The 26648-nt window shown below is 48.3% G+C and overlaps 1 protein-coding gene across 2 annotated transcripts in view; it reads left to right on the top strand.

Annotated features, from left to right (window-relative positions):
• RP1 (RP1 axonemal microtubule associated) overlaps window positions 1-26648 on the top strand; it is a 1013486-nt gene that overhangs the window by 243275 nt on the left and 743563 nt on the right. For both annotated transcript variants that reach the window (XM_073679301.1, XM_073679302.1), the window contains exons 15-16: window positions 13625-13837; window positions 25001-25178. In XM_073679301.1, the coding sequence (XP_073535402.1) occupies window positions 13625-13837; window positions 25001-25178 (391 nt within the window). The remainder of the gene's footprint in view (window positions 1-13624; window positions 13838-25000; window positions 25179-26648) is intronic.

Raw genomic sequence — 26648 nt, forward strand, 5'->3', positions numbered from 1 at the left:
AATCCAAAGGCACTGCCGAGAACCAGCTGACGGTACTGGAACCCGGATGGGTAGCAGAAGGTACAAGAGCCAATGGAACTACCGAGGACCAGCTGATGTTACTGGAACCCGGATGGGTAGCAGAAGGTACAAGAGCCAATGGAACTACCGAGGACCAGCTGATGTTACTGGAACTCGGTTACTAAGCAGGAGGTACCTGTGCCAGAAAGCACTACCAAGGACCAGCAGACGTTGGTGGAACTTGGATACCGAGAAGGAGGCACCTAATCCAAAGGCACTGCCGAGAACCAGCTGACGGTACTGGAACCCGGATGGGTAGCAGAAGGTACCCATGTAAAAAAAAAGTTCAAGGCCGCGAGCCGGCCGCAGTTACCAAAACCCACAGTCCTACAGAGGGTGCTTGTCCTATTGGCACTATGGAACCAGCCTTCATTGCCAGATCCCGCAGCCCACATAGGAGTCACCTAAACTGCAGGCACCATAGAGTCGGCTAACCCGACCGCAACACGACAGGACAACGCATTGGAGGCAAAGTGACGTTGACACTACCCGGAAACAGCTGGCGTGCTGGAACCAGGCTGGGCAGGAGGGAGTACCCGTGCCAAAGACACTGCCGAGAACCAGCTGACGGTACTGGAACCCGGATGGGTAGCAGAAGATACAAGAGCAAATGGAACTACCGAGGACCAGCTGATGTTACTGGAACCCGGATGGGTAGCAGAAGGTACAAGAGCCAATGGAACTACCGAGGACCAGCTGATGTTACTGGAACTCGGTTACTAAGCAGGAGGTACCTGTGCCAGAAAGCACTACCAAGGACCAGCAGACGTTGGTGGAACTTGGATACCGAGAAGGAGGCACCTAATCCAAAGGCACTGCCGAGAACCAGCTGACGGTACTGGAACCCGGATGGGTAGCAGAAGGTACCCATGTAAAAAAAAAGTTCAAGGCCGCGAGCCGGCCGCAGTTACCAAAACCCACAGTCCTACAGAGGGTGCTTGTCCTATTGGCACTATGGAACCAGCCTTCATTGCCAGATCCCGCAGCCCACATAGGAGTCACCTAAACTGCAGGCACCATAGAGTCGGCTAACCCGACCGCAACACGACAGGACAACGCATTGGAGGCAAAGTGACGTTGACACTACCCGGAAACAGCTGGCGTGCTGGAACCAGGCTGGGCAGGAGGGAGTACCCGTGCCAAAGACACTGCCGAGAACCAGCTGACGGTACTGGAACCCGGATGGGTAGCAGAAGATACAAGAGCAAATGGAACTACCGAGGACCAGCTGACGGTACTGGAACCCGGATGGGTAGCAGAAGGTACAAGAGCCAATGGAACTACCGAGGACCAGCTGATGTTACTGGAACTCGGTTACTAAGCAGGAGGTACCTGTGCCAGAAAGCACTACCAAGGACCAGCAGACGTTGGTGGAACTTGGATACCGAGAAGGAGGCACCTAATCCAAAGGCACTGCCGAGAACCAGCTGACGGTACTGGAACCCGGATGGGTAGCAGAAGGTACCCATGTAAAAAAAAAGTTCAAGGCCGCGAGCCGGCCGCAGTTACCAAAACCCACAGTCCTACAGAGGGTGCTTGTCCTATTGGCACTATGGAACCAGCCTTCATTGCCAGATCCCGCAGCCCACATAGGAGTCACCTAAACTGCAGGCACCATAGAGTCGGCTAACCCGACCGCAACACGACAGGACAACGCATTGGAGGCAAAGTGACGTTGACACTACCCGGAAACAGCTGGCGTGCTGGAACCAGGCTGGGCAGGAGGGAGTACCCGTGCCAAAGACACTGCCGAGAACCAGCTGACGGTACTGGAACCCGGATGGGTAGCAGAAGGTACAAGAGCCAATGGAACTGCCGAGAACCAGCTGGCGGTGCTGGAGCCCAGGGTAAATACTAAAAACAGAAGAGCCAGAGGTGTATTTGGAGGAGGTTTTAAATCCGTACTACAGTGGATGTGGACAAAGCAGGAGAATTTGCCGGACACACAGCTGGGGATCAGCTGACGTTACTGAATCCCAATAACACTGGAGCAAGCGTTGACTGTGCAGACGGCACTTCTGAGCAGCAACTAGCGGTATTGGAGCCCAGGGTAAATACTAAAAACGGAGGAGCCAGAGGTGTAATTGGAGCAAGTTTTAAATAAGTAGCACAGTGAATATGGACAGAGCAGGAGAAATTGCCGTGAACACAGCAGGGGAACAGCTGACGTTACCGAACCCCAATAACACCGCAGCAAGTGTTGACTGTGCAGACGGCACTTCCGAGCGCCAACTGGCGGTGCTGGAGCCCAGGGATAAGAATGAAAACAGAGGAGCCAGAGGTGTAATTGGAGCAACTTTAAAATCTGTAGTAGTGAGAATGTGGACAGAGCAGGAGAAATTGCCGTCCGCACAGCAGGGGAACAGCTGACGTTACTGAACCCCAATAACATGGTAGCAAGTGTTGACTGTGCAGACAGCACTTCCGAGCGCCAACTGGCGGTGCTGGAGCCCAGGGATAAGAATGAAAACAGAGGAGCCAGAGGTGTAATTGGAGCAACTTTAAAATCTGTAGTAGTGAGAATGTGGACAGAGCAGGAGAAATTGCCGTCCGCACAGCAGGGGAACAGCTGACGTTACTGAACCCCAATAACACGGCAGCAAGTGTTGACTGTGCAGACAGCACTTCCGAGCGCCAACTGGCGGTGTTGGAGCCCAGGGTAAATACTAAAAACGGAGGAGCCAGAGGTGTAATTGGAGCAAGTTTTAAATAAGTAGCACAGTGAATATGGACAGAGCAGGAGAAATTGCCGTGAACACAGCAGGGGAACAGCTGACGTTACTGAACCCCAATAACATGGTAGCAAGTGTTGACTGTGCAGACGGCACTTCCGAGCGCCAACTGGCGGTGCTGGAGCCCAGGGATAAGAATGAAAACAGAGGAGCCAGAGGTGTAATTCGAGCAACTTTAAAATGTGTAGTACAGTGGATGTGGACAAAGCAGGAGAAATTGCCGTCCGCACAGCAGGAGAACAGCTGACGTTACTGAACCCCAATAACACGGCAGCAAGTGTTGACTGTGCAGACGGCACTTCCGAGCGCCAACTGGCGGTGCTGGAGCCCAGGGATAAGAATGAAAACAGAGGAGCCAGAGGTGTAATTCGAGCAACTTTAAAATGTGTAGTACAGTGGATGTGGACAAAGCAGGAGAAATTGCCGTCCGCACAGCAGGAGAACAGCTGACGTTACTGAACCCCAATAACACGGCAGCAAGTGTTGACTGTGCAGACAGCACTTCCGAGCGCCAACTGGCGGTGTTGGAGCCCAGGGTAAATACTAAAAACGGAGGAGCCAGAGGTGTAATTGGAGCAAGTTTTAAATAAGTAGCACAGTGAATATGGACAGAGCAGGAGAAATTGCCGTGAACACAGCAGGGGAACAGCTGACGTTACCGAACCCCAATAACACCGCAGCAAGTGTTGACTGTGCAGACGGCACTTCCGAGCGCCAACTGGCGGTGCTGGAGCCCAGGGATAAGAATGAAAACAGAGGAGCCAGAGGTGTAATTGGAGCAACTTTAAAATCTGTAGTAGTGAGAATGTGGACAGAGCAGGAGAAATTGCCGTCCGCACAGCAGGGGAACAGCTGACGTTACTGAACCCCAATAACACGGCAGCAAGTGTTGACTGTGCAGACAGCACTTCCGAGCGCCAACTGGCGGTGTTGGAGCCCAGGGTAAATACTAAAAACGGAGGAGCCAGAGGTGTAATTGGAGCAAGTTTTAAATAAGTAGCACAGTGAATATGGACAGAGCAGGAGAAATTGCCGTGAACACAGCAGGGGAACAGCTGACGTTACCGAACCCCAATAACACCGCAGCAAGTGTTGACTGTGCAGACGGCACTTCCGAGCGCCAACTGGCGGTGCTGGAGCCCAGGGATAAGAATGAAAACAGAGGAGCCAGAGGTGTAATTGGAGCAACTTTAAAATCTGTAGTAGTGAGAATGTGGACAGAGCAGGAGAAATTGCCGTCCGCACAGCAGGGGAACAGCTGACGTTACTGAACCCCAATAACATGGTAGCAAGTGTTGACTGTGCAGACAGCACTTCCGAGCGCCAACTGGCGGTGCTGGAGCCCAGGGATAAGAATGAAAACAGAGGAGCCAGAGGAGTAATTGGAGCAACTTTAAAATGTGTAGTACAGTGGATGTGGACAAATCAGGAGAAATTGCCGTCCGCACAGCAGGAGAACAGCTGACGTTACTGAACCCCAATAACACGGCAGCAAGTGTTGACTGTGCAGACGGCACTTCCGAGCGCCAACTGGCGGTGTTGGAGCTCAGGGATTACAGTTCAGGTGGTAGAAACATGAACAGAACAGGAGACCTGGATACTGTTGCCAACCAATTATTTATTCTGGAAGAGGACTGGCAAATTCATGAGAGATCCAGGCCTTGTTCATTTTGAGAAAAGTAAGCCGGTCAACGTTATCGGAGGATAGTCGCATGCGACGGTCTGTTAGTACACCACCTGCGGCACTAAAGACGCGTTCCGATAATACACTAGCAGCAGGGCAAGCTAGCACCTCCAGTGCATACTGACTAAGCTCTGGCCATGTATCCAGCTTACAGACCCAAAACTTGAAGGGAGAAGAGCCGTCTGGGAGTACACTAAGAGGGCAAGACATGTAGTCTGTCACCATCTGACGGAAACGTTGCCTCCTGCTGACTGGAGCTGTCTGTGATGGTGTAGACATTTGTGGCGGCGGGGACACAAAACTTTGCCACATTTCGGCCATACTGGTCTTGCCTTGTGCTGAGGCGCTGCTTCTGCTCCCTCTTTGTGCAGAGCTTCCTCCACTGCCTCGACGCACTGAGCTGCTTTGTAAAGCACTAGCAGCACTGCTCTCGGTTGGAATGGAGAACATGATGGAATGCACCAGTGCGTCTTGGTACTCCCGCATTTTACGCTCCCGGTTCAATGGTGTTATGAGGCTTTGTAAGTTGTCCCGGTAGCGAGGATCTAGGAGGGTGGACACCCAATAATCAGCCGTGTTGAGAATGTGGGCGATGCGGCGGTCGTTTCTGAGGCACTGCAGCATGAAATCAACCATGTGCTGCAGACTGCCAACTGGCCAAGAAACGCTGTCCCCTGCTTGAGGCGTGATCTCTGCCTGCTCTGCATCACCCCACCCTCGCTCTAGATACTGACTACTAGAGCATTGTGTACCTCCCTCCTCTGGACAGATGTCTTCCTCATCCATTGACTCCTCCTCATCCTCCTCACAAAGTGTCCCCTGCCTAGGCCTTTGTGAGGAACCACGTTGCGCAGACTGTAGAGAAGCAGATGGCATTTGTGACTCCTCATCCTCCACCTCTTCCAAAACCTCGTCCCTTAGTGCTTGCAGTGTTTTTTCAAGCAGGCAGATAAGGGGGATAGTCATGCTGACTAGTGCATCATCTGCACTCGCCATCCGCGTGGAATAATCGAAGGCACGCAAAACGTGGCAAATGTCCTTCATAGAGGCCCACTCAGTGGTGGTGAAGTGTGAACGGCGCGCACTGCGACTTGTTTGCGCCTGCTGCAGCTGGTACTCCATTACTGCTGCCTGCTGCTCACACAACCTCTCCAACATATGTAACGTTGAATTCCACCTGGTGGGTAGGTCACATATGATGCGATGTTCCGGAAGACATAATCGGCGCTGCAGAGCTGCAATGCGTGATCTTGCATTGCTGGAACGCCGCAAGTGAGCGCACTCTATGCGGACCTTGTGAAGCAGTGCATCAAGATCCGGACAGTCCCTCAAAAAACTCTGCACGACCAAGTTGAGCACATGTGCCAGACATGGGATGTGAGTGAGGTTGCCTAGGCCCAGAGCTGCCACCAGATTTCGGCCATTGTCACACACTACCATGCCTGGCTGGAGATTCGCTGGCACAAACCACACGTCACTCTGCTGCTTGATGGCATTCCAGAGCTCCTGCGCTGTGTGGCTTCGATTCCCCAAAGAAATTAATTTTAATACGGCCTGTTGACGTTTGGCCACGGCTGTGCTCATATCGGTCATCATAACAGGTAACCGTTCACGGGTCGATGTGGAGGTAGACCGTGACGGCTCCTGCAGCGCTGATTCAGAGGAACTGGAGTATGAGGAGGAGTCAATGTGTACAGACTGGATTCCTGCAATCCTTGGAGTTGGCAGAACACGTACAGCGCCACTCTCAAGATCTGTACCCGGCTCCACAACATTTACCCAATGGGCAGTGAGGGAAAGGTATCGTCCCTGTCCATGCTTACTGGTCCACGCATCAGTGGTCAGGTGGACCTTGCTACTGACGGCGTTTTGTAGCGCATGTTTAATTTTTCCCTCCACATGATGTTGCAGGGCAGGGACGGCTTGCCTGCTGAAATAAAAGCGGCTGGGCACGTTGTATTGTGGGACTGCCAATGCCATAAAGTTACGGAATGTGTCAGTCTCCACCAGCCTGAATGATAGCATTTCAAGGGCCAGTAGTTTAGCAATGCCAGCATTCAGAGCCTGTGCTCGGGGGTGGTTTGCCGAGTATGGGCGCCTTTTCTCCCATGCCTGTGCTAACGATGGCTGTAGACTGGCCTGGGAGTGTGAGGATGACTGGGAAAGTGGTGCTGTGGGTGGAATTACACTGTGTCTCTGTACAACAGTGCCAGAGATTCTTCCATGGCGATCCTGTGAGGAAGCCGAACCAGCTGTGTGTGAGCTGGAGGAAGAGGCTACAACACGAGCTGAAGAGGTGGTAGGTGGCGCTGTAGGTTGGCCTAGGTCTTCAGTGTGTTTGTGTAACTCCACCACGTGCTTGGTCCGCACATGTTTCCACATATTTGTGGTATTGAGGTTGCTGACACTTTTCCCTCTTTTCACCTTCTGATTACACAGCTTGCATTTGACAAAGCAAATGTCATCTGCAACTGTGTCAAAAAAGGACCAGGCACTGCAAGTCTTGGGAGCGCCCGCTTTGGATTTTGGAAGAGCCATGCTCCTAATGGGTGCCGAAGTGGAGGCTACAGGCAACCAAGTCTGCCCCCTCCCTCTCCCTCCTTTTTGGGCCGTTCGGGGAATCTCTTCCTCAGAGCTGCTCCCACCACCTTCCTGTCCCTCACGCCATGATGGGTCAAGGACCTCATCATCTACACCACCCTCTTCAAACAACTGCTTCTCCTGGGTAGTCTCGACAGCACAGTACGCACCAGAAAGTGGCACCTGAGTCTCATCATCAGATGCGTACTGAGGTGTGCTGCTGACCATAGGCACTGGCCCACCCGCCTCTTCAGATTCAGAGAGACAAAACGGTTGCGCATCACTGCATACTACCTCTTCTTCAAATTCTCGAATTCTGCTTGGCTGGCCCCCTCTTTCCAAGCCAAGAGATTCAGAGAACAGAAGTAGAGATGGCTCCTGTCCAGGGCTCTCTGACTGCCTGGGCAATTTGGCAGGTGGTGAAGAGACAGATGGGTGCTCTTCAGTGCTCAGGACCTGAGAGGATCTGGAACTAATTGAAGTCGATGCGTTAGCTGCCATCCATCCGACAACGGCTTCAATTTGGTCCTCGCGCAGCAGTGGGGTACGGCTAGCTCCTACAAAGCTGCGCATAAAGGACTGTTCCCTGGTAAAACTGGGGGATGCTGAGTCACTGGTGCCCGCAGCAGGCACAGAATCCCCACGTCCTCTCCCTGCAGGCACAGAATCCTCACGTCCTCTCCCTGCAGAAACTCCACGCCCACGACCACGACCACATGCCTTACTCCCTGCCTTCTTCATCTTGGTAGACTGATAAAGATAGGCAGAAAAGTACTAAGGGCTTAGTGTGCTTATTCCTGAACAGCTGCTAACAGGTATAAGAAACACTAATTTTATAAAGTGTGGACTAGACTTTAATATGAGCTAATGTGGCCTACACAACTGTAAAGTGGAGTGTTTGGTGAACTTTATTTAGGTTTTTTTTGTCACAAAAAGACACTGGATGTGCCTAAAGATGTAATAACGATAGTATCACAAACTTTTTGTAGCTATTACAATGTAGGAAGGTAACCTACAATGCAATAGATGAGGCTGCAAAAAATAGGCTAATACTAATCTGGCTGGGGCTGCAGGGCCCAATGCTGCAGAAAGGCTCCTCTATCTACTCCTATATAGTGTGTTTGGAATCAATTTAGCTGAATATGGATGGAACCACCACACTAATAGGAGATATCAGGAAAAATTATGAATTGGCAATAAAGGACAATGTATGAGGCAGTGACACACACTGAGTGCACTACAACCAGACGGGGTTGAAGCACACACTACAGGGTGAGCTGCACTCACACACCAGACCTTGCAGACAGCGGTGAACAGTACAGATGCAGAGCACTGTGCACTAGTGCTGCAAGACGGAAAAAAATTCTCTATCTACTCCTATATAGTGTGTTTGGAACCAATTTAGCTGAATACAGATGGAACCACCACACTAATAGGAGATATCAGGAAAAATTATGAATTGGCAATAAAGGACAATGTATGAGGCAGTGACACACACTGAGTGCACTACAACCAGACGGGGTTGAAGCACACACTACAGGGTGAGCTGCACTCACACACCAGACCTTGCAGACAGCGGTGAACAGTACAGATGCAGAGCACTGTGCACTAGTGCTGCAAGACGGAAAAAAATTTCTCTATCTACTCCTATATAGTGTGTTTGGAACCAATTTAGCTGAATACAGATGGAACCACCACACTAATAGGAGATATCAGGAAAAATTATGAATTGGCAAAAAAGGACAATGTATGAGGCAGTGACACACACTGAGTGCACTACAACCAGACTTGGCTGAAGCACACACTACAGGGTGAGCTGCACTCACACACACAGACCTTGCAGATAGCGGTGAACAGCACAGGGAACTGTGCACTAGCACTGCAAGGCACAGTGATTTAGAAAGTAGCTTGGGTAAAGCAGTATAGAGCAAATAGGTAGCTAAAACTGTCCCTCAGAACAACAGCGTCCTATCCCTAACTGAATTCACAGCAGAGTGAGCTCAAAATGGCGGCGGTGGCTTTTATAGTGCATCATGACATCATTTCAGCAGCCAATCACAGCCATGCCATTAGTTAAGATGCCTACATGCCTAACAGGATGTGCCCACACTTCTTAGGATCCTCATTGGCTGAATAAAATGAAAATGTCTCATTGCATTATGGGAACTTCCGATTCCGGTATACGATATTGCAATAGTATCGGAATTAAGTATCGGAATTCCGATACCGCGAATATCGGCCGATACCCGATATTTCAGTATCGGAATGCTCAACACTAGTCATAACACTTAGGGCTCCAGGACTTAATTTCATTGGTAGACCAATCCAGTACAGGATTGTGCAATTTTAACCAGGGTAACCCCAAAATTACTGGAGAAGGCAAATTATTTAATACCACCAAATCCAAATTTTCTTGATGAACACCATTAATAGTGAGGGGAAATTCACAGACCTTGTGAGTAACACTCTTCAAGGGGGAGCCATCGACAGAAACCACAGCAATAGGGGATGACAAAGGTTTGGGTTTTAATTTAAGTTTTTCCAAGAATCCCCCATCAATCACATTCAGAGTAGAACCACAATCCACAAATATACGAAATTCAATTAATTCTTCCTGAGCAGTGGTAGTAGCAGAAAGAAATACCCCCTTAGAATTTAAACAGGCAATACGGGCGTAACTGACCTTTTTTTTTTCTTTGTTCATACGAAGTACACAGTTCTTAATAAAATGATCAGATTTTCCGCAATAAAAGCACAAACCTTCAGAAGATCTGCGGTCTTTTTCCTGAGAGCGGGGTGCCATCGCCCCAATCTCCATTGGCGCTCCAATGTCAGTACAGACTCTCTCAAGACTCGGAGCTGACATGGCAGAGGATTTACTTTCATTAACCCTTGCACGCAGTCTCCTGTCCACCCGTATAGCTAATTGCATAGCCTCCTGCAAGTTTCCAGGTGTGGGATAAGCAATCAGCAGATCCTTAACCCTTTCACCTAGCCCCGCAAGAAACAAACTTTTCAAAGCTGAATCGTTCCACCCCACCTGGGCAGACCACCGACGGAAGTGAGAACAATATTTTTCCACATTACCTGATCCCTGCCTCAAATGTCTTAATTCAGTCTCAGCTGATGAGACACGATCAGGATCATCATACAACAAACCCAAAGCAGAAAAAAAACTATCCACTGATCTAAAGCATGGATCACTAGGTTGGAGAGAAAAGGCCCATCCCTGAGGTTCTTTGCGCAAAAGTGACATTATGAACCCTATGCGCTGTGATTCATCACCAGAGGATCTGGGTCTCAAACGAAAATACAATAAACAAGCATTTTTAAAGGAAAAAAATTCCTGTTGATCACAAAGGAATAAATCAGGCAAACGTACCTTTGGCTCCACAAAATGTGCTCCAGAATAGCTACTCACGTGTTGTTGGAGCTCGGCCACCTCCAGAGAGAGTCCCTGCAGGCGTTGAGCCAAATCCTGAACCGACACCATGATGGAAACTGGAAGTCTTTCCTTAGAAATATTTTTGGGCTGGACTTACTGTTATGATCTGCTACAAGCACTAAGGAAAGAAAGGAGATCTGTCCCTACAATAGAACTAAGCTAGATCCCTACGATGTAACGGGGAACCTGATCCTGCGATCAGACCCGCTAAAGTCCTCGGCTAGTCTGTACGAAGACCTATAGATGCAAGGGAGGGATCCCTACAAGAACTAGGGACTGGGATAAAGTTGGGCACCTCCTAGCAGAAATTGTAGCAGTAAAAGACAAACACACAACATAGAACATAAAGGTCCGAAGACCAAGCTAAACAGAGAAAGGTAACTAAGCACCAGGCTAACTTAAGAGTAGAAATTACAATGAAGTCCAGCAAGGCCAGGAGGGCGGAGCAGGATTAAATAGGCAAACAAGGTCATGTGACCAGCAAGATAGAAAAAACCTAACAGGAGAGTTCTAACACCCACCGCAGCCGTTCCGCTCCTCTTCTTAGTGATGTCACTGCTCTTCAGACTCTCCGGATCACTTTAAGCTCTGTGTGACCTGGAAGTGGCATTTACAATGTAAATCTATATAGCTTTAGAACAAGGCACCATAGACTTACATTTTAAAAGAGACTTCCGGTTCACAAATAGAGAATAGAGTTGTGATGTCACTCAGAAAAGTAACAAACGGCGCTGATTACTGCAGAAGTCGGCGGTAGGTGAGTATATTAACACATGTACACTGCACTACAGACACATATACACAGATTTAGTGAAAAAAAATCATATAAGCACTTCTTTAATATAACAAGTATTATAATATTACAGATATCTAATCTTAAAATATGCACATCTGGGATATAAATGCAATATATATTTAAATACGAAACATTGTATTAAACTAGAACTACATTGAATAAAATACTATAAGAATATAACAAAGAACTTTCCTGATACCGCTAACAGATTGCATGACTAGCAGAGAGGAACAGATGAAAGCAGAGCTCCAGAATTTAAATAAAGTTGTGTTCTTATTCACCCAAGTCTTAGGCACATGCTACGTTTCAGCTCATCATTAGACGCCTTTTCAAGCAGCTTGAAAATGTCTCTACGCAGCTTGCAAATGTCTCTAATGATGAGCTGAAACGTAGCAAGTGCCTAAGACTTGGGTGAATAAGAACACAAGTTTACTTGAATTCTGGAGTGCGACTTTCATCTGTTTCTCTCGGATTGTGAATATTGGAACATTTGAGTCAACCTCCTGGAAGTTCTGCACCTACTTTCTCAAGATTACAGTGCTACTCCGTATTCGTTTTTCTACAACATTGAATGACTATACGTAACAATATATTTTCTATTGTTTTTTTTAATGCTAAATAAATATGGCAGTAAAATATTGTATGATGAAAAATATCAAGTTCAAAAATGTACTTGGAGGCCACTGTGTTATCAGAGGTGCTCCTATACTTATCCTGATTAATTATAATTAACACGTCTGATACTAAACATAGTGTGGGGGCATCATGGTCATGTCCAGTGATTAGAAAATAAATACCAGCTTGTGCAGAAATAACATTAATCCGTTTACAATTTGAACATATGACTTGTGTTGCAATGTAATGCTGGTCTCCATGGCCAATAAAAAAGCCCCCTACATACTTTTATTGACAGGCACTGGTTTTCCTAACACATGGACATAGGAAACTTTACCGGTGCTGCAGAACTCAAATTTGCATCATGCTCTAGGCTAAATTTGCATTTGCATCAATAGTTTAGCTCAAGAAGATGAATTGTAATCAAACCAGAATATATACGGGGAAAAAACAGGAGACTGGGAAAATATTTAGGAGGCTAACAAAGGTTAGGGCTACAGTACATTTTCAGGATAATAACAAAGATACAAAATTAAGGTTTGGAGTACATTATATTACATCGAGTAGCATTTCTTGTGTAAAAAATGAAGCTACTGAATCGGATGGTCGGGCATGTTCACGCCGTGTCCAGTCCCAGCTCCATCCACTTTGGGGGAGCTGATCCAAAGTGGCATGAAAGTGCCAAAAGTTGCTCCCCACAACTCCATAAGGGCCGATTCATTTCGGTACTTCAGCCAGAAGTATGGAGTAAACAGCTGAAAAAGTTGCAATGTTTTTTTTGCAACTCAGGGAGTTGTGCAAAAATATTGCGACATTTGGCATTTATGTGCCAAAAGTCTGGCCAGCTATGCCAACATGAGTCGTGGTTGTGGTCATGCCCACCCATCAAAGTGTCGTAACTTATTCTATAAATGTACGTTAGCCCTTGGCTAATTGAATCAGTCAGTGCACTTCAGAAAGCACTTCATTAAGAATGGCGTGCTCTACGCCAGCCTTCATGAATCACCCTCATAGACTAAGGGTCAGGAACATGATTTAGAACATGAAGCAAAATGCATGGACTGTTCACAGAATACAGAGAGTTCTAACACCTCACTGACAAATTATGAACCAGCAGTATGCAAAGCAGTCAACACTGTGATTAGATCCATGTAAACTTGTATTGTTCAAGATTATTGTAATTGTATTTGTTTTTGCTATGTATACCCCTTTCACATGTAAAGCGGCGTGGAATAAATGGCGCTATAATAATAAATAATAAAAAAAAATAATAAAATGTAAAATGAAGGGATTTAATCGGCAGATATATGCTTCTGAGTTGTGAGATCAGCTGGTTAATTCTGGCACTTTTTCTGAACAACAAGAATGATAACTCCAGAAGGTGTGTTGTATCTATGAGACACACTGCTTTCAGGTTTTGAAATACTACATAGATCAAATATTCACATAGAAAAAAATATTTGTTGTATATACAGTATATGTTTTATTAAACATAGAATTGTCCCTAGATCAGCTGAATAAAATACTGTACAGGAAGATAAGTGCTCGGTAGTCATAGGTTCCTTTGTTAGCTTGACCTTGCTTTTAATTCCATGCAAATAAAGAATGTACTACGTGCAAATCAATCCCAGAGATAGTGTCTGTAAAGTTACATGATATTATTACTATTATCTTTATTATTATTCATATTTACACTATTGCTATTACTTTAGGGAATATTCCACAGTGGTGCCATAGTTTTACTAGCCACAAGTTGGAGCCAGGCTCTTTGGCTAAGACCTGATGGGTCGTGCAGTGGTGCTGGAAAACAGAAGGTGGAATCCTACTGGAGAGTGCACAAAATAGGTCCTGCTGTGTGCATGTTCGAAAATGTAACCCATCCTAGAATGTTTCTGCAGATTAAAAATGGTAGATGTGATGGAGAAGTAAGTATACTATAGTCACAATCTATTTCAATAGAATTGCTTTAAATTTTCGTTACATTTTTGATCTGTATATCACAAATGGAAATCCACAGGAGAACAAAACAGTAAGAGGACTTCATCTGCTTCTCTGATATTCAGCTGCCACGATTTAGTGACGAGAAGTGGCCTTTTGAGCTCAGCAGCACTTACTGTACATCTGAATGGTCATGTTATAAGTAGAGTAAAGACAGGTTGACACAACATAGTCTTCTGCTGTTTATCTATTTGAAACAAAAACATAAAGAAAATGTGAACTGGAATATAAGTTGGTGTGCATGCAACGTGTAGGCACATGTTCACACTGGGCACTATACAGACAAAACCTAAGATAAAAACAATATGAGCAAATACTCTGCAGTAAATACATAGTAATACAGAAAAAGGCCACACAATAGCTACAAAAGGGTGGGCGGATAGCCAGCCAAATGGCGAGCATCCGTCCAAACGCACGCTGAAAACTTGTTATCAAAAAGAGGAGGAAAGCTCAGCATATCATTGCAAAAAAGTATCTTTATTTAAACATGTATAGAGAAATAGGTATAAAGACCAGACAAATTGTAGGTAAGAAATGACTGAGAAGGAACATACTAATATTCAAATATATGCACTAATAAGACAATGGTTATAGCCCTTTGATATAGATAGGATTGCACACTTGCCCGAGGCAGAACATAGGTCATAAATAGTGGAAGCGATGACTGTGCTATATATAATAGAAGCATTCCACTTGTGTCAGATAAAAGGGTACTCTTAATGTAACAGAAAGGAACATTATCATATGTGGCGCACCAACATCTACCTAATACCAGGGTAAGATATATAATGAGAAGTATATTTGACGCACCCCTGGGCCTTCGTCGCGCGGCATCGTGCGCACGGGAGCTTACCCGGAGCCGGATCTGTTGAGGGTTGTAGTCTCGTGGCGGTGACCCGGTCCGTGCCCAGGGAGTCAAACTGAGCGGCGATGTATTAGCGGTAGATGTTGGATGACTACGCCACCCGTTGAATGCAGCGAAGGAGCTGCCGCTGCAGGGCAGACCGCTGAGGCCGGTGGTAGGATTGTGCAGCATGATAGTATCACCCCCAACGGGAGGGGTATGGCCTCAGGGCAGCCGACGTGGATGATGGGGGTAGCAGGAATCACTCAGAGACGATGCGGTGTAATTCAGGGTCTTTACTGGTGATAAAGATAGACCCTCCCGGAGTACTGGCTAGCGATCGGGGCCTGGTCAGTCCTTGAGCAGATGGGATCTCCCCTGGCCAGGCGGAGTTGTAGGCCTCCCAAACTGACTGTACTCTTCTGGCTACCTTGCTAGAGGCGGGTATAAGTAGCCCACGTCCCTGAGTGTACCGTGTGGTGCTCACCCGTATGGCCGGTGAATTTGGGCCTTCTAGTGGTGTCCGCTCCACGACGGCGGTGCTGGTCCCACGCGTGTGACCGTGCCTTCGGGTTTCTTGGCCAGAGGACCTGAAATCCCCTGCCGGGCGGTTTCTGCTGCTGGGTAAAGATTAGTCCCCACAGCCTCGGACTCCGGGTCCGGTGATAGCTTCTCAGTCAGGGCGAGCTCTGCAGCTGCCAGCCCCTGACTCCTTATAGCACTGCTCCCACAGAGCTCCTGATGTTCTTTTCCTAGATCTGCTTCTCTTCTCTGTCTCTACTTCATCTCTACTCTCTAACCCTGCCTCAGCCCTAGGTTTATATAGGGGAAGTTCTTCCCCTCCCAGGACTGGGCAGGAGGTGTGGCATGCACAGGATCCCTGACCAAGAGACCTCCCACCTGCTCTCAGACATAACATTGCTGTTACTGTGGAAACCAGACCCCTGGGGTGCCACATTCCCCCCTAGTGAAATTTAGTACTCCGGGACTAAACATATTTTTAGAAAAACATAACAAGGTATAAACAATAATAATACAATAAGAAAAACACATAAAGATGGTTACGGCGTGTCCGCAACCGGGTGCAGTCTTTGAAGAAAACAAAGGTGTCCATTTCACCAAAACAGGGAGACGTAACCAGGTAGGGGTCTGTCCTGCCCCGAGTCCTTAACAGTCTTTTAGTCCATTCCTGGGTTACGCTCCAACCAATTGTACAAGGATTCCCGGTAAATCCACCAAGGACTCCTAAAAATAACTAGAAACACATAATTATTTACAAGTAACAGACAGGTGACCACAAATAAAACAATTTAAACACTTCAAATCCTCCAACGTGCGGGTAACTGGCCTCTAGTGGCCCTAGTGGACCTACGGAGTTGACTGTCTGGCCCTGAACTACAGGGTGTAGGAGCTGTCAAGGGTAAACTGGGCAGCTGTCTACGGGCTCTTTGGCTCACTAGGGGTACGGCAGGCTCACTATGAGCAGAGGGTTGATCCTCCTGTTCTGCTTGTGTGGAGTCTGCTGCCTCCTGGACCGGCTGCTCTTCCAGCTCTACCTGTTGCTCCGTAGGCACTTGGGATGCTGGTTGGAGGAACATGAGGACGGGTACCACAACTGCACCATTGACTTGAGTCCAGGATCGAGGGAAGTCTCCGAGCACAGTACTAACCATATCTTCCCTTTCCTCTACGGGTCGAGGGTCTTCTTGCTCTCCTTCTGGGTTCCGTAGCTGTTCGGGACACTTCTTCAGGTGATCCCGGGATACAATGGCTGTGGTTTCCCCTCCGTCTTTACTGATGGTACAAACCTTTGGGTTGTCGTGGCTTGAGGGCAGTACGGTGTACGGGTCCTTCTCCCACTGGTCGTCCAACTTGTGGAGCCGTCTCTTCCTCTTCAAGACCTGCTCTCCGGGTACCAGGGGAACAGCGGGAGCATACTGGTTGTAATTTTTCTCTTGTCTTTCCCTAGCGAGACAGAGACTTCGCTCCACGCTCTCCTGTACTTTCCGGTACTGCTGCTGCCTCTCTGTGTCCCAGTCTGCTTCCGGTGAAGTGTCCTCGGGTGTCAGGACTCCCATCTCCAGGTCAACAGGTAGCTTACCAGGCCTTGCCCTCATTAGGTAAGCCGGGGTACAGTTGGTGGAACCTACAGGGATGTAGTTATATAGGTCCACCAGGTCGGGCAGCTTCTCAGGCCACAGACTGCGTTCTTCCAGGGGCAACGTTTTCAGAAGATCCATTACCACCTGGTTCATTTTCTCACAAAGTCCATTAGTTTGCGGATGATAGGGTGTCGTCCTTATCTTCCGGCAGCCATACAGATTGCAGAATTCCTGGAAGACCTCCGCTTCAAAGGCAGGTCCCTGGTCCGTCAGCACTTGGTCCGGGTACCCGTGTGGACGGCAGAAGTGCTGCTGGAAGGCTCTAGCTGCTGTTTGAGCTGTTAAGTCCTTAACGGGGACGACAACCAAGAACCGGGAGTAATGATCCACAATGGTTAACGCGTAGACGTAGCCACTTCTGCTTGGGGTCAGTTTTACATGATCCAAGGCTACCAGTTCCAACGGCTGCTTGGTGACAATGGACTGAAGGGGGGTCTTCTGGCTGGCACGGTCCTTCCTTCTTAGGTTGCACGGGCCACAGTCTCTGCACCACCTCTCGATGGTTCCCCTCATGCCTACCCAGTGGAACCGCCCGCGCAGCAGGAACTCCAGCTTCTTCCATCCGAAGTGTCCAGCCCCGTCGTGGTATGCCTCCATCACCATGGCTGCGTCTCTTCGTGGCACCACTACTTGCCAGATCAGTTCATGCGTCCGGGAGTTAACCATTCTGTGGCACAACTTCCCCTTGTAAAGGAACAGTCGACTCTTCTCTGCCCACAGTTGCTTGGCCTCCTCCGGAGCGTCTGGGTCAAGGCGAGCTTCTGGCTGAGTCAGCACCTCCTTCACCAGCCGGACGGCAGGGTCACTGTCTTGCGTTTCCTCCCAGTTGTAGTGAGGCAAGGGGTTAAACGTAGCGGCTTGCTTACTCCTTACCCGATGGGAATACTGGATAGTCCCATGACGGTGGAACGCGGGGAGTTCGACTTCTTCCAATCCCTCTGGATCTTCTCCTACGTCCGGTAGGTTTGGCATCCTGGACAAGGCGTCCGCGTTGGTATTGGAGCGTCCTGCCCGGTATTTGATTGTTAACTCGTAGTTGGACAGACGGGCCATCCATCTCTGCTCTAGGGCACCGAGTCTTGCCGTGTCCAGGTGTGTCAACGGGTTGTTATCCGTGTACACGGTGAACCGGGAAGAAGCGAGGTAGTGCTTAATGCGTTCGGTGACTGCCCACACCACTGCCAGGAACTCTAGCTTAAATGAGCTGTAATTCTCAGGGTTTCTTTCGGTGGGTCGCAGTTTTCGACTGGCGTAAGCGATTACTCGTTCTTTCCCCTGCTGGATCTGGGACAGTACGGCTCCTAGCCCGATGTTACTTGCGTCGGTGTAGAGGATAAAGGGCTGGCTTTAATCAGGGTACGCCAGGATTTCATCCCCCGTGAGGGCCATCTTCAGCTGGCGGAAGGACTCTTCTTCTAACTTCTCCCATTTGAAGGGCGGCTTTTGGTTCTTGGCCTTCCGGGACTGGCCTATCAGGAGGTCCTGCATAGGAGCTGCCTTTTTGGTGAAACCGGGGATGAATCTGCGGTAATAGCCTACCAACCCGAGGAACTGCTGCACTTCCTTTACACTGGAGGGACTTGGCCATTCCTTAATTGCGGTGATCTTATCAGGGTCGGGAGCCACTCCGTCAGCGCTCACCACGTGTCCCAGGTACTGCACCTTTGGTTTTAGGAGGTGACACTTGGAGGGTTTTACCTTTAGGCCGTAGTTTGCCAGAGCTTCGAACACTTCCGCCAGGTGTTTCAGGTGGTCCTCATAAGTCTTGGAATATACGATGACATCGTCCAGGTACAACAGGACCGTCTCGAAGTTTCTGTGGCCCAGACAGCACTCCATTAATCGTTGAAAGGTTCCTGTTGCGTTACAGAGTCCGAACGGCATGCAGGTAAACTCGCTAAGTCCCATCGGGGTGGTGAATGCGGTCTTCTCCCGGTCCGCCTCTGCTACAGGAACCTGCCAGTACCCGCTAGTGAGATCCAAGGTAGAGAAGAAGTTAGCAGATCTTAAAGCAGCCAAAGACTCCTCTATCCTTGGTAAGGGGTACGCATCCTTGTGTGTGATACGGTTGATTTTCCGGTAATCTACACACATCCTCATGGTGTTGTCTTTCTTTTTGACTAAGACTAGTGGAGCTGCCCAGGGGCTACAGCTATCCCTGATCACCCCAGCCTCCTTCATGTCCCTAAGCATCCCCTTGGCGTGTTGGTAGTGTGCAGGGGGTACGGGTCGATACCTCTCTTTTATGGGAAGATGGTCTCCCGTGGGGATGTGGTGTTCTACCCCCTTGACTCGCCCGAAGTCTAACGGGTGTTTACTAAACACTCTCTCGTACTCTTGAACCACCCGATAGACTCCCTGTCTCTGGTGTGAGGGAGTGGAGTCAGTACCCAAATGTAGTTGCTGACACCAGTCCTCCATTGTTTCCTTAGAGCCGTTACTTTCCTCCGGGGAAGATGGAGGCAAGGGTTCCACGGACTGTATGGAATTTTGATTGATGGTATACAATTTGGCTAGCGTGGCATACCGGGGCAGGTACACTTCCCTCTTCCCGATATTTATTATGCGAACGGGCACCCTCCCATGGCGTACATTGACCACCCCCCGTGCTGTCAAAATGGTGGGCCTACTGTCTGAGTAAACTCGTTCTACCATTGCCTGGTAATCTCTACCTCTCAGACCAATAGCTGCCCGGCACCAAATCATCATTTCACTTTTTGGGGGCATGGCAATAGGAAAAAGGTCACACATTCTTACGCTACCAATCTCACCACCGGAGAGTTCTATCTGTTGCCGTCGCATCAGTGCCCGGATCTCTTTCTGGAGCACTCGCTGCTGGCCGGAGCTGGCGTTCTTGGCAACCTGCTGTAAAAGGAAAATCACCTCTGCAAGACAATTTTCAATTACATTAGTTCCTAGAGTTATCTTTGGGTGACTCACGCGCTTGTCAATGTCTACAATGATCAGTCCCTGTGCCGCCAATTCGACTCTACCGATTTTAATGGTCACCTCTTTAAATCCAATCTGTGGCACGGGCTGACCATTGCTGGCGATGATACTCAAGTCGTCGTCAGGGTAGCGGGTGATATCCGAGTCATTCCAGTACTGCTTGAAGAGCACGTACGGGATAGTGGTAACCTGTGACCCGGTGTCCAGTAGGGCACTCATGGGGATGCCATCCAGTACCACGGGCAAGACTGGACGTCCTCCCACATATTTGTCGCGCCAGTTCGATGGGCCTGATGATCTTTTTCCTGGGGTTTGGCCCTCTACCCCAGGTTGTGCCAGTTTAAAGGACAGTACCTTGCCATATGTCCGGGTTGATTGCAGCGGCGGCAGATGGGTTGTCCGTCCTCGTTGTATCGGTCGCTGGGTCTTCCTCTGGCCGGTGGGGTCCTCCTTGGTCGACGCCACGGGATGTCCTCCGGTCCGGATGCCAGCTGGATCTTCCCTGGAGTGGAAACCTGTAAAGACTGCACAGTTCGGTTTAGCGCGGCAACGCTTTTAGCTAGCTCTTGGACCTGATGGTGCAGGTCTGGAGCCGGGTCATTGTTCAAAGCCTGCGCATCAGCTCCCACAGGCCCTGCCGACAAGGGTGCCGCCTCCTGGTGGTAAGTGGTAGTGGGGCGTCTGTGGGTCACAACGCCACCTGGTGCCGGTTCTCGGAGCACCCGGATGGCTCTGTCCTTGAACTGTGCAAATCCCAGATGAGGGTCCTGTAAGGCCATTGCCCGCAACTGGGTTCGGTGGGCATTGCAATATAAACCCTCTATAAATTGTTCAGTCAACAGCCTGTCCTCGTCTCCCACGCCGTCAGGGTCGGTCTGCTTAATGGCTCTCAGGGCCTCTTGTAGGTTCAGGGCATAGTCCCTTATACTCTCGTGTGCTCGCTGCTTGCACCCGTAGAATCCAAGCTTGATCTCGGCTGAGGTGCGGGTATCAAAGGTGTCCCTCAGCCGGGTTAGTATCCCTGCAACAGTCCTTCCCCCAGGTGGCCAGGACTTTACCTCCCTTTGGGCTGCCCCGGTTAATTGGGCCACCAGGATGCTCACTTTTTGCTCTTCTGTGAGGGGATACACCTGGAAGAGGCTATCCAGCTTTTCTCTAAAGTCATGCAGGGTATGTGACTCCCCTGAGTACTGGGGTAGCCAGGCCGCTCCCAGGATATAGGGCATGGTGAAAGGCATGACTGCAGCAGCGGTGGCGCTGGCGGGGGTTGAGGCAGTGAAGCTCTCCTCCGTATCCGACATCTTCCTCCCCCCTAGTGGACCGTGGCCTACCTTGCGATGATCCTCTTCCGTAGGCCGCGGCTCCACAGTGGATCGTCAGGGTTGAGGACCTTCCGTCGCGCTCCTGTGACGTCGGCGTCTGCTGGGCTCCTTCCAGGACCTTACGCAACGTCCGGACGTGAGGTGGGGCTTCAGTTCTCGCGCGCTTTCGGAGTCCACGCCCCTCTTCTTCCCGCGCGGTGTCTTCAAGATGGCGTCCAACGGCGGGAAAACTCCACGGATGGCGGGAAGAAGGCAGAAGATAGCGCCGGATGGCGGGAAAACTTCGCGGATGGCGGGAAGAAGACAGAAGATGGCGCCGGATGGCGGGAATCTTCACCACTGGTAAGTTTGAACAGTCTTTTTCAGGCACGCAGTACCCGGTGGTTGCGGGCACGAGATCCTGCCGACTACGCCAAAAGTTGACGCACCCCTGGGCCTTCGTCGCGCGGCATCGCGCGCACGGGAGCTTACCCGGAGCCGGATCTGTTGAGGGTTGTAGTCTTGTGGCGGTGACCCGGTCCGTGCCCAGGGAGTCAAACTGAGCGGCGATGTATTAGCAGTAGATGTTGGACGACTACGCCACCCGTTGAATGCAGCGAAGGAGCTGCCGCTTCAGGGCAGACCGCTGAGGCCGGTGGTAGGATTGTGCAGCGTGATAGTATCACCCCCAACGGGAGGGGTATGGCCTCAGGGCAGCCGACGTGGATGATGGGGGTAGCAGGAATCACTCAGAGACGATGCGGTGTAATTCAGGGTCTTTCCTGGTGATAAAGATAGACCCTCCCGGAGTACTGGCTAGCGATCGGGGCCTGGTCAGTCCTTGAGCAGATGGGATCTCCCCTGGCCAGGCGGAGTTGTAGGCCTCCCAAACTGACTGTACTCTTCTGGCTACCTTGCTAGAGGCGGGTATAAGTAGCCCACGTCCCTGAGTGTACCGTGTGGTGCTCACCCGTATGGCCGGTGACTCGGGGCCTTCTAGTGGCGTCCGCTCCACGACGGCGGTGCTGGTCCCACGCGTGTGACCGTGCCTTCGGGTTTCTTGGCCAGAGGACCTGAAATCCCCTGCCGGGCGGTTTCTGCTGCTGGGTAAAGATTAGTCCCCACAGCCTCGGACTCCGGGTCCGGTGATAGCTTCTCAGTCAGGGCGAGCTCTGCAGCTGCCAGCCCCTGACTCCTTATAGCACTGCTCCCACAGAGCTCCTGATGTTCTTTTCCTAGATCTGCTTCTCTTCTCTGTCTCTACTTCTTCTCTACTCTCTAACCCTGCCTCAGCCCTAGGTTTATATAGGGGAAGTTCTTCCCCTCCCAGGACTGGGCAGGAGGTGTGGCATGCACAGGATCCCTGACCAAGAGACCTCCCACCTGCTCTCAGACATAACATTGCTGTTACTGTGGAAACCAGACCCCTGGGGTGCCACATTTTACCTGTAGAAAACTCTCACAGTCAAAGTGAAGAGGAGGGGGAGAGATGAAAGGGTGGTGGTAGCACGGAGCCCGACGCGCGTTTCGCGGTAAAACCGCTTTCTCAAGGGCGGGTGATGAGTAAATACATAGTGTAAAGATCTGAGGTTGTGGGTTGTAAGTAATCACCTAGGAAGGTTAACGATTCAACAATATTTTATTGATCACAGCCATGGTAATAAAGCAATTCCAGGTAAATGGCCAAAATACAGTTCTCTCAGTCCTTAAGTTCCCAATTTGGGTATAGAAGTTCCACTGGCTTTGTATAAGGCCATACTCACTGTCTCCCAACTTTTGGTTGGCCCACAGATTTCGTATCTCCAGCCAGTATAGTCTGTAGCCACAGTCCATGATCCTCTAGACGGCAGATAAAATGATGAAAGCACAGGTAGCCAGTAGCAGCAGTCCTTTTAAGAAAGTTTAAATCCAAACGACATAATCCATAATGGTAACATGTTTATAAATCCATCCTTCCAAGTCCACGGTCTCCATCTTCTTCTTTCAATCCTTCCACACAACTCTCAGACTAAAACATGTCTCTCCTCTACTTCCCTGGGGTCAGCCCCCTCCAAGCTCAGAAGTGCTGACACCCTTCCCCTTAAGCATTTACTGGTCGCTAAAACAATGAAGAATATTCTAGCAGCCTTCATCTGAGACTGCCTGTAAGACCCCCTGTGGTAACGGCTCCACTGTGTCTCAATCTACACTCACCTAATGAGATTATTGGCTGTTGAAACAATGGACTCCTGAGATAACGATGAGATTAGTGGAATGCTGGATACTTTACAAGTGAATCTTACATACTGACATGTAAGCAGAACTATATAAAACATAACAAGTAAATCACTAATAACACACAATAATAATATTCACGAAAATGGTGGTCCGTGCTGGAAAAGTATCATAGTTTTTAGTAAGTGGGCAGCTCTTCACACATAGCAATAGTGCATGACAATTATATAGGACACTTGGTAAACATAATTTTGATTAAAAAAAAAAACGTAAAAGCCATCCTACCACGTCAAGGTGTCCCTATTCGGGATGGTAATAATGTCTAGTATTAAAACCTTACCATATGTCAAATGACGTAAGTGTGGCTAACGGCAGAGCAGGACAAAGACACCGACTAAGGGACACCCAGCCATGGGGAGCTATATAAACGTAATGTCCAGCTCATAGAAAAGGGAGGCCATGCCCTTATTTGCACAAAGAATTATTTTTGATCAAAAAACATAAAAGCCATCCTACCACATCAAGGTAATCCTATCTGTGACGGTGGGTCTAACCTCTTTTACGTTTTTTTGATCAAAATTATAATAACTAGATACCCTATGTTATTTTCATGCAATATTGCTATTTATTTATTGCAGGGTATTTGCTCATTTTGTTTCCATCTTAGGTTTTGTCTGTTTTTCTGTTTGGCGAAACAAAAAAGTGTATTGTATAGAAAGATTATACTTCTTTTTTTTAATCCAAACTTTAGTATTGACTTAAAGCATCACTTAAGTCTTTTTTTTTGCTTAATTCCAGCTTTGGAATGATATCACAAATGTAAGTTCCCTGCCCCTAGTATTATACTCACAAACCACCGTCTACAACTCTTCCCGGTGCCACTCCGATCCTGATCCTTCATTTTGTGACCGCAACTTTTGACTGATCAAAAGTCAGAGGTAACGGTCACAAGTTTGCAGTGCAAGTCTATGAGAGCCTTGTTCTAGCCTCGTCCTGACTCTCATAACCCAGCAAACACTGGAGCAATCTGGCAGATCACAACCTGCAGAAGACTGACCAGAGCGGCACCGATAACAGATTTGATGGCGTCTGTTGAGTATGAGATTAGGTCCAGGGAACTTAGATTAGTAGCATCACTCCAGCGCTGCAATAAAAAAAAACCTGGAGTCGTGCTTTAAATACCTGCCACAAAACTGCACTGTGTGAACAAGATCTTGTGCTTTAAACAATGCAATATCTGTCAAGGTTGCTGTCAAGTGCTAAAAAAAAGACAAGAAATAACATTTTCATTCCTAGAAATAACAGTAAGATCAATTTGCTCTGATTCCTTGGCAAGTTAAACAGCAGTTGCATGTGATTTGTGTGAACCCAGCCAAACAGCGTAGTCACCCCCTAAATCTTTGCCAAGCATTTATGCTGCTTTTTGTTATTTTTCAAATGCTTGTGGAAACTTTGCCCCTCAGGCTACCCGTGCACCCCCTATTCTTAGACTCTCACAATAAATTCAGAAAGAATGTTTTTAATTATTTAAAATAAAATAAAATATTTATAAACTACCTGCTGTAATAGTTACTGTTGCTATAATATCTATAATATATATTTTCTTTGTTTTTATGTCAGGGCACAGGAGATGAGTACTGTCAATTTAAAGTGGGAAAAAATTATGAAAATGAGTCCGTGACACTAGAAAGCATAAGAAGTAAAGGAATATACATTGGGCTACTTTCCAATGGATTTGCAAAGCCGATGATACATACTGGAGAGAAAACCATTGTTTTTTACCCACAAGTTATCAAATGTATGTATCATGTGAACACAAATTGTATTCTGTATTTAAGAGCAAATGAAAAAATAGCCATGTTTAATAACTCCTTAACACAATATCAAATACATGTATGAGATTGTGGAGACAATCCCATGTGGAGAGGGCTTGGGAACTGAGCTCTCTCCACATATTCCAGATACCAGTTATATATAATAGCCGATATCTGTCTTTAATAGCCACGGCTGGAGATGACTCGGGCTACTTACCATTTAAATGCTTGTGTCAATCTCTGACAGCGTCAATTAAATGGAAGTACATCACTTCAAGTGCTTACCGCCCCTGTGACACGATCGCGGGGTGCTGATTGGTTACTGTTGCAGTCGGGGGCTTGCTGAATGCCCACGTCACCGCCGTCTTGGTAGCCCTATGCTCATCTATATGCTGAGCTTCAAAGGAGACTGAGATTTACACCATATACTGCATTAATGTGGTATTACAGTATATAGTATAAGCAATCTGACGACGGTCAGTTTAAGTCCTATGACGGAGTCACTGGTATAATATACGAGAGGAGGTATGTGTCACTCAGGTTGCTCTCCTGTGTGAACTGAGACCTACTGAATTTCTGCCAGCATGCTATATGCTGGGGGTTAACTCTTTTAAAGGGTGTGGTTTTATGTGAATGACAGAGACAGGAGGGACGTCATTCACCATACCTCCCCTCAGGGTGTGGCTGAGCATGGTTTTAATCTTCAGTCCTGTTTCTTTTTCTGTGTTGTGGTCGGGAGAGGCAAGGTCTCCAGACTGGGAAAGCTTCAGCTGAGGACAAAGCTGAAGGCTGGGACTACAACCTGTGTGAGTGAATTCCACATACATATGGACTGTGCTATCATTTTTCTTTTGTTTGTTGTTTTGCAGGGCTTTATGCCATATAATAAAACCTGCAGAGAAAACCCGGTCCCTGAGTCTTCTTCCGGAAGTGGCCGAGCGAGTCATCTTGCCACAGTCCCTTAAGGCAGTGTTCCCCAACTCCAGTCCTCAAGGCCCACCAACAGGTCATGTTTTCAGGATTTCCTTAGTATTGCACAGGTGATGGAATTATTGCCTGTGCAGGTGATGTAATTATCACCTGTGTAATACTTAGGAAATCCTGAAATCATGACCTATTGGTGGGCCTTGAGGACTGGAGTTGGGAAACCCTGCCTTAAGGGGACTAGCACATAAAGTTAAAAATAAATATAAAAGTTTAAATCACCCCCTTCTCCCCATTGAAAATAAAGAAATTGAACAGAGCACCCAGCTAATTCAACATAGGGACAGAAAAAGGCCACAATTTGATTGTGTTTTACTACTACCCAATTATTGAGACATATAGAAAATGAGAGTGTTAGTCAGTTTTTGAATAAAAATCCAACAATTCAAGTGAGAGGGATTTTCTGGACCTGCATAGTTATGTGATTGTGAATTCATTGATCTGTGCTATACTGCAGTAACAGCACATTA

This window comes from Phyllobates terribilis, unplaced genomic scaffold (genome assembly GCF_046119375.1).
Source record: "Phyllobates terribilis strain yellow unplaced genomic scaffold, ASM4611937v1 Scaffold_4__5_contigs__length_816908805, whole genome shotgun sequence".
NCBI classification, from domain to species: domain Eukaryota; kingdom Metazoa; phylum Chordata; class Amphibia; order Anura; family Dendrobatidae; genus Phyllobates; species Phyllobates terribilis.